The 12,876-nt window shown below is 38.8% G+C and overlaps 1 protein-coding gene across 1 annotated transcript in view; it reads right to left on the bottom strand.

Annotated features, from left to right (window-relative positions):
- Window positions 1–12,876, bottom strand: part of SPATA17 (spermatogenesis associated 17) — a 174,239-nt gene that overhangs the window by 61,308 nt on the left and 100,055 nt on the right. Inside the window, exons 7-8 of the mRNA XM_006022347.3 lie at window positions 9,949–10,152; window positions 4,547–4,695 (exon numbers count right to left, since the gene is read on the bottom strand). Of these exons, the coding sequence (XP_006022409.2) occupies window positions 4,547–4,695; window positions 9,949–10,152 (353 nt within the window). The remainder of the gene's footprint in view (window positions 1–4,546; window positions 4,696–9,948; window positions 10,153–12,876) is intronic.

The raw sequence follows: 12,876 nt of genomic DNA on the forward strand, positions 1-12,876 counted from the left end.
AAAAATGTCTTCCTAATGTCTAACCTAAATCTACTCTCCACTAGTTTGCACCCATTATTCCTAGTATCTCCCTGGGGCACTGGGGTAAATAGTGCATCGCCAATTCCCTGTTGTCCTCCCTTGATAAACTTATAGGTGGCTACAAGGTCTCCCCTCAGACATCTCTTGTGAAGGCTGAAGAGATCCAGATCTCTCAACCTCCCCTCATAGGGTCTTTCATGGAGGCCACTAATCATATGAATGGCCCTCCTCTGAACCCTCTCCAGATTCTTCGTGTCCCTCTAAAAGTGCAGTGCCCAAAACTGGACACAGTACTCCAACTGCAGCCTGACCAATGCCACTTAGAGGGGGAGCATCACCTCCCTTGATCTGTTGGTCATGCATCTGCTAATACACATCAAGGTGCAATTGGTCTCGTTGATAGCCTCATTACACTGCTGGCTCATGTTCATCTTGGAGTCAACTATGACTCGAAGATCTCTCTCAGCCTCTGAGCTGCTGAGGAGGTCATCCCCCAACCTATAGGTGTGCTGGGGAGTCCTCCTTCCTGGGTGGAGTACCTTACATTTATCTTTGTTGAATTGCATCCTATTTCGTTCCGCCCATTGATGCAACCTGTCCAGGCCTGTATCTGCTCCCTGCCCTCTGGTGTGTTAACTTTGCCCTATAACTTGGTATCATCTGTAAACTTGGAGAGGGTGCTCTCCACACCCTCATCCAAATTGCTGATGAAGATATTAAATAAGTTTGGTCCAAGGACCGAACACTGTGGGACCCTACTGCCCACCTCCTTCCAAGCCAAGAATGACCCATCCATAACCACTCTCTGGTTCCTAAGCCAGTTGGCCACCACCTGACTGTGTAGGTATCTACTCCACAGCCTGCTAGCTTCCCTATGAGAATAGGATGCAAAACTGTTGGTTGGAAGTCAGAGGCAAGGGCATGGGCAGGGGCTGGGCACAGGCATATCAGTGTTGCTCAGTGCCACAAAACAGTTGCAGGTCTAGCTGCAGCAGTCCCCACATCTTATGGGGGGCAGGGGCAGCTCTGATTTTTCTATGATAAAAAAACAAAAGCAAATGCCAACGTGTACAGATGTTTAGAATTTATTTTATTATGATAATAGAGGCACTCGTAGGCTTCCAAATTGCTTTAAATTTTTAACTATATCAATAGAACATTGTCCAACTGATCTTTCTGTCTCTCTCTCTGTATATAGTGGTATTTCATTTTAATCATGGAAGAATGTGGATTTTGGGTATTTTAATGAGAGAATTTGGGTTTTGTTTTCTCAGAGCATTTGTAATTTTAAAAATGGAATGCTAGCATCCCTGCTGGTGAGGCAAGTGGCTGGACCCAGGCAGAGGAGCCTTCCCAGAGCCAGCACCAGGGATCCAGCTGGAAGGGAGAAGAGGTGGCTGACCTCCTGGCCATTTGGGGCCAGGAAGACAAGCTATGACAGTTCAAAGTGGGCCACCACAATAAGCACATCTTCTGGGCATTAGCTCACCAGATGGCAGAGTCCAGGCCACGGAAAGACATGACAGCAATGCCACACAAAGGCCAACTGTATGGCCATGACCCACTGGCAACTGCAGCCATGGGGCTGCAGGTCCAAGGGGGTGGATGCTGTCACAGGTGGCAGCAGGTCACAGCCAGGCTGCCAGGCTGCTGCAGTGGGTAGAGGGTGCAGGGGCCAGTCTAGGTTAGGGCTGCTTTAGCAGTCTAGCTGGCACAAGGGGCTAGTGTCCCCAGATACCAACTGACTGGGCTTCAGAAACTCCTGAGGGCAAGTTGCTCTGTGCTTTTCTCCAGGGCAGCTTTTCATACTGATGGGGCCAGCACAGTTGTATAAGCACAGGATACCTATTTTATTTCCTACTTATGGGGACTTTTTACCATCTTGTACAAACTACACTTTTCCCAGAGCCTGATGAAGGGACTTTGATCCCGAAAGCTTGCAGAAAAGGACAATTTTCTTGCCATTTTCCAGTAGATCTAATAAAAAGTATCATTTTGGAACCAAGAGTTCTAGTTTTTTGTATGTCTTTTTGTCTCAGACCAACACAGCTACCAAGTACACCCCTGAAACATGGAAAATGCCGAATTTCAGCCAATTTTGGATTTTAAACTTCATTGCAGAGCAACAAGGAAGTTTTTTTGCCTCCCTGCTTGTCATCTGACACCTCCAGGGAAGGAATTCTACCTGATCAACACATCAAAGAGATACTCAACACAGCTCAGAAAGACACTTTCATGGACCTAGAGGGACAGACTTCCATCTTCAGCTCCCTCTGTCCAAAAATGAAGTTTATTTTCTACCTATGGGGACTTTTTACCATCTTGTACCATCTACAGTTTTCCCAGAGCCTGATGAAGGGACTTTGATCCCGAAAGCTTGCAGAAAAGGACAATTTTCTTGCCATTTTCCAGTTGGTCTAATAAAAGATATCATTTTGGAACCAAGAGTTCCAGTTTTTTATAAGCAGAGTCCTAATGCATAAACTGACTCATTTTTTTTAAAAACCCCCAGGTAAAATACCATCATTGTCTCCTAATGTCTCCCAGATCTAATCAGCTAAGATTAATAGAAAAAGTCATGTTTTTCAAGTTACTAGCTCTGCAAACTTAAACTGCGATCTGAAAAGCAAGCTTCTCTCTCTCTCTCTCTCTCTCTCTTTCTTTCTTTCAAATCATGCACATTAATAAATGTTATCAAAGCAAAATCTGGAACTTGGATCTACCTATATAATTATGCTATTTTCAACTCAAGCTCTCTGCAGCAGACAAAGTGTTACTAACGGTTCAATTTAACCTTGCTATGTTGGTATAAAACTCAGTATTGGCACAGCTTCATTTTTGGTTAAAATATAATTACACAAATAAATGGAAGCATACATAATAATTGTGTTGATGATGTGTAAAGTGGGAAAGAATCTAAGTAAGAAACAATTTTTAATGATCATCAATAGCAACCTAGTTTCTACAATAAAAAGTTCAAGAAATACTAACGTTATTTTTGTCACTAAACAGTAACAAAACAAAACAGGTTCTAAATATACATAGGGAACACATCTGTTGAATAAGGTGACATTATTAATATTATATTATATTATATAATAGTATGATAAATGAATATCGCTTAGGGGCTATAAAGCATTTTTGTATATGAAATATGCCCATATCATTACTCATGATAGGTGCTTCACTTTGGGTACATCTACATGTTGCCCTATAGCAACATTGTTATTGTACTGTGCTTTAGCACTTCCTGTTGGCCAAGTAGCTGCTAGTCCTGTGTGGACACCCCTGGACACTATGTCACCATAGCACATTGCTGCAGCGATGTACCATCACGTGTAGACATGCCCATTGCATGCTGTTCTCTATTCAAATGGAGTTTCAAATACTTCTGAAATGCTTAGTGGCTCTTTATTAACCTTGAAGACATGAGCTTTGGATACTTTCCACATACATTTAATTTCCAGAAAAAATGCTACATACATTGATCTGAGGAAATGCCTATGTTGGAAATGGAAGGATACATGCACTATCCTATAATGTTTATCTTTGCAAATCCAATTGCAAAGTGTCATGAAGGTGTCAGAAATAAACCGGTTCCCGTAGATGGCTAAAACAAACTTGCCTTTAGTAAAAAACAGCCTTTGTTTCCTTTCAAATTGTCACCCAACCTGGCTATCGGAAACTGTCATAAAACTCATAAGTGAAAGCCAGGAGAGCACAGCATGTTTACATTAGGGGTGAGTACTTAGTTACCAATCAGATTGTTGGAACACGAGTTCTTGAGAGACACCATGTAATATGACTGACTAGTCATGTAGCATGCCCAGGAAACTGGGTCAGTTGGATACATTATTCATGCCCTTGTTTCCTTATTGAATTCCAACCTGGCTTAAGTTTACCTTACATGTATGCATGCATGCTTTAAACAAAAGATTGACAATCCAAGCATGTGCAATACCTATATATTCCAAACCATGAGACCATTCTCTCTGATGCATTGGAATGTATGGATCTAAGCTAAAGAACCTAGGCCTTCACATAAGCCTAAACATCTGAACAGCACTTTGATGACTCTCACATCAGAAAAAAGGTGCATACATTTTGTCTAAAACACGAGAAATGCATATAAATCCCTTTTTGAACTGAGCCACCAGTCCTTAAGCATCATGAGCACAAACACTGTGATAGTGTCTATCCCCAGGCAGGTAGAAAGGGTTTTTCTTAATTTGTTTGCTAAATTTGTTTCCATTAAACCTATCTTTTGCATCCTACATTATTATAATTAATATTTTTTACAGATCCTTTTTTAGTTTCACAAGAGCAAATGGCACATACAAGACAGGTCTCTGCCCCAAACAGTTTATAAAATAATAAGAACACAGATTTAGAAATATGTATGTAGAATTTTTGCTGGTAACCTGTCAAATTTGACATTTCATTTTGTCAGGCATGAAAGGTTTCTGGAAGCAGTGGAATAAAGAAAATGTTCTTATAACTACATAAGAAAAAACAAAAAACTTACTCATTGTCATGTATGCGGTTTCTCCATTCCTCTCTTTTCATTTCCTCTCTGGCCTTCTCTAGTGAATTGATTGATGTTGCCACTCGCAAGGTTGGTTCCAAAGGCTTGTAGCGTTGCAGCAATACTTCAGCAGTATCACGAAAGGGCCCCTGATAGGTATAGGAAAAGGTAAGTGTTTTATTATGGGGTTACAGTTCTTCTCTTTTCTTTTTATTCATTTGTGACATATCACTGATGAAAGAGTATATGTAGTAGTTGAAAAGAACGGGCAAGGTTTTCCTTCCAAAACAATTAATGAAAGCAACTCATTCTGATAGAAAATGATGGATAACACTACGGTTACATGTTCTAAAACAGTAGATAGAGAGTGAGAAATGCATATGGGGATATTTCTTTCAATATTAATGTAAGTTGCTTAGTAAAAAAATACACACTTCTAGAAATGATGGGGTGATTAGAGTTTTTTTTTCCACATAAACATAGTAGTAAAATAATCTGATCACACATATACCGCAGTTGTGTGAAAACACCTGAAAAGCCTAAACTTTTCAGTTTTCATATTAAGAAATTGTATTCCTTTATGAAATGTCTTTCTTATTATAGCAGTATATACATTTTTAAAGGAATGCAGAACTAGATTATAACTAATGCTTCTAATATAAGTGAAAACAACATAAATACTGCAGGTGAATTTGCTATTTCTTGAAAACTTTTTTGTGAAGAGTCAGATTTCATGTTCTATTATATTCTGTGCACTCATGGTTTCCTGACATTTTTAAATATTTTACTTGAAGAACTATAATTATATTGTTTAATAACTGATTAAGTCAGTATCTATCACTTAATGATATAGATATATAGCAGCAAAAAGTCCTTTTTTGCACTATAAAAGTGACTTACACCATACCTGGCTTTCAGTAGTAACCAATATGAACTCACTTGAAGCGTAATTAATACCATATTAAGCTCAGTACAATTTGTGACAACTTGGCTTTAGTGGTTGCTAATTAACTCTTATTTTTTTTCTGCTATTGCTGATCCTGCAATGAAGTAGTGAAACCTTCTGAAAATATGAATGGACAAAGAATCCTAATCATGCACCTTATTCTTAAAGATTTCCTTCTTTAAAGAGGTTATCACTAACAAGTCCCAGCTGGAGTTACTGCAAGCACTGAGTGAAGACTGTGGGGCTAATAAAAAGAAATGATTCACGCCTCATTTATGTTCACTTATGTTTTACATTAATAGAAACCAATAATAGGAACCAGTTACCATAAAAGTCATGGACCGTAAATAACACAAATGGCAAATAAGTATCATCTAGTACTTTTCACAGCTGGACAGGAGGATTGCTATATTTGAAAGAAGTTAATAGATTTTTATTGGAACTTTATTTTTTAAAGGCACAGCTCCATGATTCTCAGGTTCCTTTTAAAGACTGTAAGAAAGCAAATAACATAATCATTATGTTTTTTGAAAGGTGCTACTTAATTCCAGAAAGTTTACACAAAAAATAAATGTATTTTACTGGAATCAACATACATTTTCTTTTTTTAAAAGGGAATGAAATAAAAAAGTTATTAGGGTGCTTGGGAATAATATATACATGAGGAATTTCCTCAAAGTAGTAACATTTGTTGGTCTACAACATACATTTAATTAGAGACATTTATAGGAAAAATATATACATTAGTTCTAAAAAATATATTAACACTCATATAATAGCAAATGTTTGCAGTAAATGGCTTTATGACTGAAGGAAAAAAAAAAAGTGTCCAGTTGCCTGAACTATGTTGTTATGTAACTAAAAAATAAACTATAAGAAACATAGATACATATCCTATAATGGATAATACATGGACATAGTATTTTTTTCTCGTTGTGTGGATATAACATTTCTTTTTTTATCATGAATTTCTCACTACTAGTACACTAGATAAGGTTTTAACCAGAAGGCTAAAATATTCAACCCTTTTCTCAAATTTCCCTAAATGATGTTTATAGAGAAGTCACTACCAACAGAAGCAAATAAAAAGGATACTATGAAAAGGTCTGTCATATATGGACTCTGTTGTTATAAATGAAAGTGGGGTATCATTTAAAAGTATTAAGATTGTTATAATCCTTCCCTGCAGATTCTCCCCTTTCTCTGAATCATGTATTTGGAAGAAGCTTACCATGGGGATAAGCACCTTAGAAATGTCTATGATAGCTAGCTAGATAACAACCCTTAACTAATCCACTCACCTACTTGCATTTTACAAGCTAAAAAGCAAGGTTGATGTGTGCTGGGACAGTGATCCTTACAAACACCTCTGCCCTGGCAGTGCTTGTAAGTATCACAGGAGCCCTGTTTCAGAAGAGGTAGCCTCTTCCCTGGGAACACAAGGACAGCATACAAGAGAGAGTCAACTTTTCTTCCTTGCCTACATAAACAAAACAGAATATGAGAAAAAAATCTTTCCCCAGCAAAAAAATATTCAGTTTGCTTTTGTAGCACTGGTAGCAAGTAGGATAAATCTTGATAGTGAGTTGTCTGCCAGATGATGTGTCAAGGGTTGGCAGATCAACAGATTCAGTAGAGTTACTTTCCTATTACTGTATCATAAAACCAGAAACTCATGGTAACTACAGTGAAAATTATGATCTGAATGAAATCATATGCTACTTCCTCATTGCCCGTCCTCCACTCCAGTAATAGCTACCAGAAAGGGGAAAAAGAAACTAAAAAAAATGCAATGTGCTTGCTGTTATTAATACCCTTTAATGAAGAGATGACTAATTTCAGTATTATCTGTGCTTTCATTGGACTGTAATTCTAGTTAATTCAGTAATAAAAGTGATAGATTTGATATAACTGATATATCAGCATCATTAAAGCTTTTTCTTTATATACACTATCTTACATACACAGTATTTTACCTATAAAGCACCAAATACCAGTTTCCCTAGGAGAAAACTGTTAGATAATTACATTTTGTTTTCTTAAATGCACAAATTCCATTCTTATTTTAGCATCATCCATGAAAGCAAAGCAAATTTCTGATATCTAGATGGGCAGTTAAGTACCACAAGTGACTAACATAGGGCTTAATGTATTAAAGAAGCACAGGGTCAAAAAGTGTTAACATAGAGAACTAAGACACAAGGCTGGCTAGTAATTAGATTCCTTATTGTCATATGAGACAACTTTTAAACCTGTGCATTCAGTATGGCTTTCATATCCAGCTGTTTCATCAGCTCAGACCAATGTCCTTTCCTTTGACACACAACCCTAAATTGTCAAAGTGCTGTGCAGGGATTTAGCCGTGTGACTCCCATTAACATCAATAAGAGTCGCGCAGCTAAATCCACGCAGCGTGCTTTGAAAATTTACCCCACAGTGTACATCCCAGGGCGCTGAAAGGATTAAAGTATTATATAGTAAATTCCCACTTTGAGGTACTGGAAATAAACAGAACTCTTCTGGTTTGTTCTGAAAGGCTATCTGTATATCATTGCTTTGTGTGGATGTTTAAATTTAGAAAGGTTTATAAAATGTTCCAAACTAGAACACAGACTTGTAAGATCCACCCATGGAATAACACCAAGATATTTTTTGCAAGAATAAACTAGCAACAAAAATACTGTAATTTCCCCTTTATTTCAAAACATTCAGAAATTCCATTTGTAATAGGTTATATCAGGCAAAAGATTACCACTTCTATCCTTAGAGGCATATAGTTATATCTCATTGAAGGTGTGTCACAGTACCTTTGGCCTCTGAGGTGAACAAAGATAAGTACCACATCAAAATGAAAATAAAATAACCAGAAATACAAATAAGATATTATTTTTTATATTTTTAGCCTGCTAACTTTGTTGATTAGCTATACTCCAAGCAGAGGTTGATGGTGGTAACAATAGTGTTGCCATTACTTTATAGCAAAAATAAATAAAAATGAAAGGAGCATATGTTGACATCAACTAAAATTCAAATTGAGACCATGAGTCATGAAAAATAAAATAGATAGTATCTTTTGTAATTAAAACTGACATATGTCTAGTAGATGCAGAAGATGTTTATGTTGACAGAGGTACTTCCTGGTCTTTGAATGAAAACTTAAATGAAATGGATTAAAGACTGTTTTTGTTGTCTAGTTTGAACAACCTGGGTGTCTTTAAGGCTGTGTACAGACATTCAGGGAGGTTAGGAGGAGGTTAGATCGCATGTAAAATAGCTACCTGATCTAAGCTAAGTCAGGATGGGGGGGACTAGTGGGAGAGGGTGGGGGGTGGTAAAGGAGGCTAATAGGCTCTGGGAGGATTGGGAGTCTGCAGGGGGATCAGGGGCAAGTGGGGTCCACAGGGGAATTGGGGGGGCAGGCAGAGTCCACAGGGGGGATCTGGGGGCAGGCAGGATCTGCAGAGGGGTTTGCTGGGGTTCGGGGGGTTTGGCACAATATGGGAGGCTCATGGAGTCTACGGAGGTCTTGGAGAAATGGGGTGCTCTCTCCCCTACCTCCTGGGACCAGGGGCTATTTTTAGCCCCCCAATACCCCTACCCTCAGACAACCCCATCCCTCCTGCCCCTTCCCTGACTGGGACTTATTTCCTCAGCTACCAGCATTGGAGAAAGCTGATAAAACTGGCATTCTAAGTGGCTTATGGAATGGTGGGTTTGATGGGCTGGGGGTGGTGTCTGTCTGGAGATAGGGGGAAAGGCCAGGTGGCTAAAAATAGCTCAGTGCCAGGTCAGAGGTAGCAAGAGTGCAGCTCTGGGGCTGAGGCCAGCAGCTAGACTATCTCAGCCCCAGGCCTATACTGGGAACTGTACAGAAGTTCAGTAAAGTTGGTCTTACTGGACCCAAGCTAAGATAGACTACCTCAGAGGTACACTTAACTTAGATCAGGTTGGCCATTTTTAGACCAATCTAACTGTCCTGAACTTCTGCACCGTTCATATGTAGATCCACCTAACCAGTGTAAGGTCTGTACCTGGGTGAACTAAGTTAGATCAGGTGGCTGTTTTTAACACAATCTAATCTTCCCCTAATCTCCCTAAATGTCTGTACACAGTCTAAATGTTTCATTGTCAATTGGCTACATTTTGTATCCTCTCTGATTTTTTTTAAACATTTATAATTGTATAATAATTGTTAAATCTGTAACTGGAGATATAGCATGTAATGTGTGTTAAGTGTTGTCATATCTTCTTGGAATTTTAAAATCTTCCTATTTTTTCAAATGCAGCATAGTGTATCTGCATCTCCTTAACTTTAATAAAATATTTTCTTTCTTTCTTCAAAATGAAAACATATTTCTTTGAAAGAGAACATGTCCTGAATGGCTGAACCAATATTATTAATAACACGAATGTTATCAACAGAGTTAGTTGTCTAAGAATTATTGATGCACATTACCTGAGGTTTCTGTCTGGCAATGGGTGGAAGAGGCTGCACCGTAGGGAAGGTCCAGGAACTTGTATAAGTTGGAAAATCAGAAGTCTCTTGAGTAAGATTTTCCTTTATTTGCTGGTGTTTGTGGCTCAAGGGCTTTGCTTTCTGCAACCGTAGTTCCATGGAATCAGGTGATGCTCTGAATGGTGAGTTAAAAACACCTGGAATCTAAAGAGGAAATGAAATTTTCTTGAGTTCCAATAATTTAAAACTTGTCCTTTTTATTCAGTAAATAAAAAAAGTAAAATAGCTATATGACAAATGTTTCAGAAGAAATGTTTCCATGGGACTACAGACATAAGAAAGGCCTGTGTCCCTGTGTGACCTTGAAGTCTTACTTAAGAAAGCCTGATGTAGGACTTATATGGTACCTAAACCTTCTGCTGGCTTTCTGCACTGCAGAGCTGAACCCACTGAATGTTAAACCCAGCTCTCCTTCCAGTCATATCCAATCACGTCAACGTCCACAGCTAGTAGCCAGAAATAAAGATGTTAAATATATATGAGCAAATCTATCCCCAACTTAAAATAAATATTCTTAAACTTGCCTTGTAATATAAAGTATTAAAATGCGTAATACAGTAGAATAATAGTTTTTAAATATATCTGTGGACACCTTATGTCCCCTTAAATCTCTGCTCTACCATGGTAGCTAAGCCACATTTTGGCCTCAGGAGAGTAGGAACTGGCAGTATTCTTGCAACTATAAGTGAATGATTGTGCTGGAAAGAACTCATTTAAAGCTTATCTTACTTTCCTTGCAATACTTTCATGTTAACTTCATACAGGCCTTCAAATGTGAATATTTGTAAAAAGCGAATAGTTAAGTTAAATATTCACTGGAAGCAGAATTCAAAATTGTGCACTAAACTGGGAATTTCATAGCTCACACTAGAAATTCTATTTAGGGTATAAAGCAATATAAAAGCAATATGAAATACCCCCCTTTACGTATCTAAACAATGAAGCACAGATTTCAAACTGGGAACTGCCAAAATCCACTAGTCATAACTTGTGAATATCAAAACACATTCCCATATCATTTTAAATAATGAAAAACCTGAGAATGTTATAATTGGTATACAAACAATTCACAAATAGAAAAAGTTAATTTATTTAAACATTATTAAGTGTTAATTATTCACTCTGCCTTAATAACTTATTGATTTATTTGCTGAACATGAGAATCACTATACCTATAATACAGAGCTACTGCCTCTATGATTAGATAAATTACATCTGCTTAAAGTACATATGCCAGAAAATAACCTACATACTGTTGTTGATTTCTACAGGTGATAAATGCTTTAAAAACAATGTATTTATAGTATTGTGGCCTTTTCTAACCACATTTGTACAGGTAAAATATTTGTAATTTTGATTTTGGCATATTCTTAATTGTTAAGAACTATTGTATAAAAGATGCAGGGAAATATATCAGTTGGGAAAATCAGTGGTGCAATGGAGAGAAGTTTATAATGCTGCATTTTCCCTCTGGAATGGTATTTCGTCTTCCTGAGAAAATTAAGTAGAATATCAAGCTCCTCATAAAGTGTTAACCTCTTGGAGTTGGGAGGATTGTGTGTGTGTGTGTGTGTAACCCACTGGGAAATACTAACTCTTGGTGTCAAAAAGTTAAATAAGGGATTTAGGAAACTCACTGTTTATTAGACATAGATATTCACAGATCATAGTTTATTAAAAATGTTGCTGTTAAATTCTGTGAGCCAGATTCTCCAGCTCTGAGTTGCCCCATTTTAATTGTCTAGCAAATGAGAACTCCACTGTTGGTAAAAAAACAAAAACAAAAAACCAACCAAACCAAACAAAACAAACAAACAAAAAACAAAGGATTCTTTCAATCTCTCTCTCCATTCCTCTGGGCCTACAGGAGAGGAATGGCAAAATAAGACATCTGGACCAAAGAAATGGTTGTGTTTTCAGCAGCTGGTCTGAAATGGGGGTTGCACCAGGTTCAGAAAAGTATATGATCTGTGTTCTGTGCCGGGGTGCCTGACCTACAGGCCACAGGCCAAATGTAGCCCATAGAGCCTTGGCTCACGGGGCTCCCCATGAATTGGGAAATTTAGCAGCAGGCATAAATAGCCATTAATGCGGCCACTATCCCTCCTGCCAAATTCCCAAACCCCAAGCCCAGTTGGAAACAGGTCATATTCCCTTCCCCTCATAGGGCTGGGCCTTGCCCTCTTTACCCCCATGGGGCCAGATTGGAGCTAGGCCATATCCCCTTTTCCCCTGCAGAGCTGGGTCAAGTCCTCTTCCCCCAAGGACCAGAATGAGGCTGAACCACACCCCCTCCCCCAATGGGGCTGAGTCATGCCACCTTCCCCCTCCCCCACCCACAGGGCTGGGTGAAGCCCCCTACCCCCCTTGCAGGCCCAGGCTAGGGCCGGGTTGCCTCTCCTGCTCTGCTCTGCATGGCTGGATGGGGCCCTGAGCAGTGGATTGGAATCACAGATGGGATCTGGCCCAAGGTTGGACTGGGCACTGCCCAGCTGGCCTGCTGGGTAAAAAAGTTGAGAACCACTGTTCTATGCAGTTCAGCTACACTTTATTATCTGACTCCATATTTGAATCCTGGCTCTTGAAGTTGCATTACTACCTCACAATGTTTAATCTAATTCTATGATTACTCTCACATATCAGCCTGTTTGAAACATTAGTATCATTCCAGATTGTATTGATTTGTAAACACCTAGGAGATGTCCATGCAGCTCAGAGCAGATCACAGTACATATCATCATGCTCAAACTTCCTTGGGACAACCTGAGTACAGCCCTAGAGGCAGTCACTGGTGCTCAAATCTGAGCTACTTAGGGTTGCTCCTGAGCTATTTATTCTGTCAAATTGCTAGTCACTGCCTGAGCAGGA

The sequence above is a fragment of the Alligator sinensis genome, unplaced genomic scaffold, assembly GCF_000455745.1.
Source record: "Alligator sinensis unplaced genomic scaffold, ASM45574v1 scaffold178_1, whole genome shotgun sequence".
NCBI lineage: Eukaryota > Metazoa > Chordata > Crocodylia > Alligatoridae > Alligator > Alligator sinensis.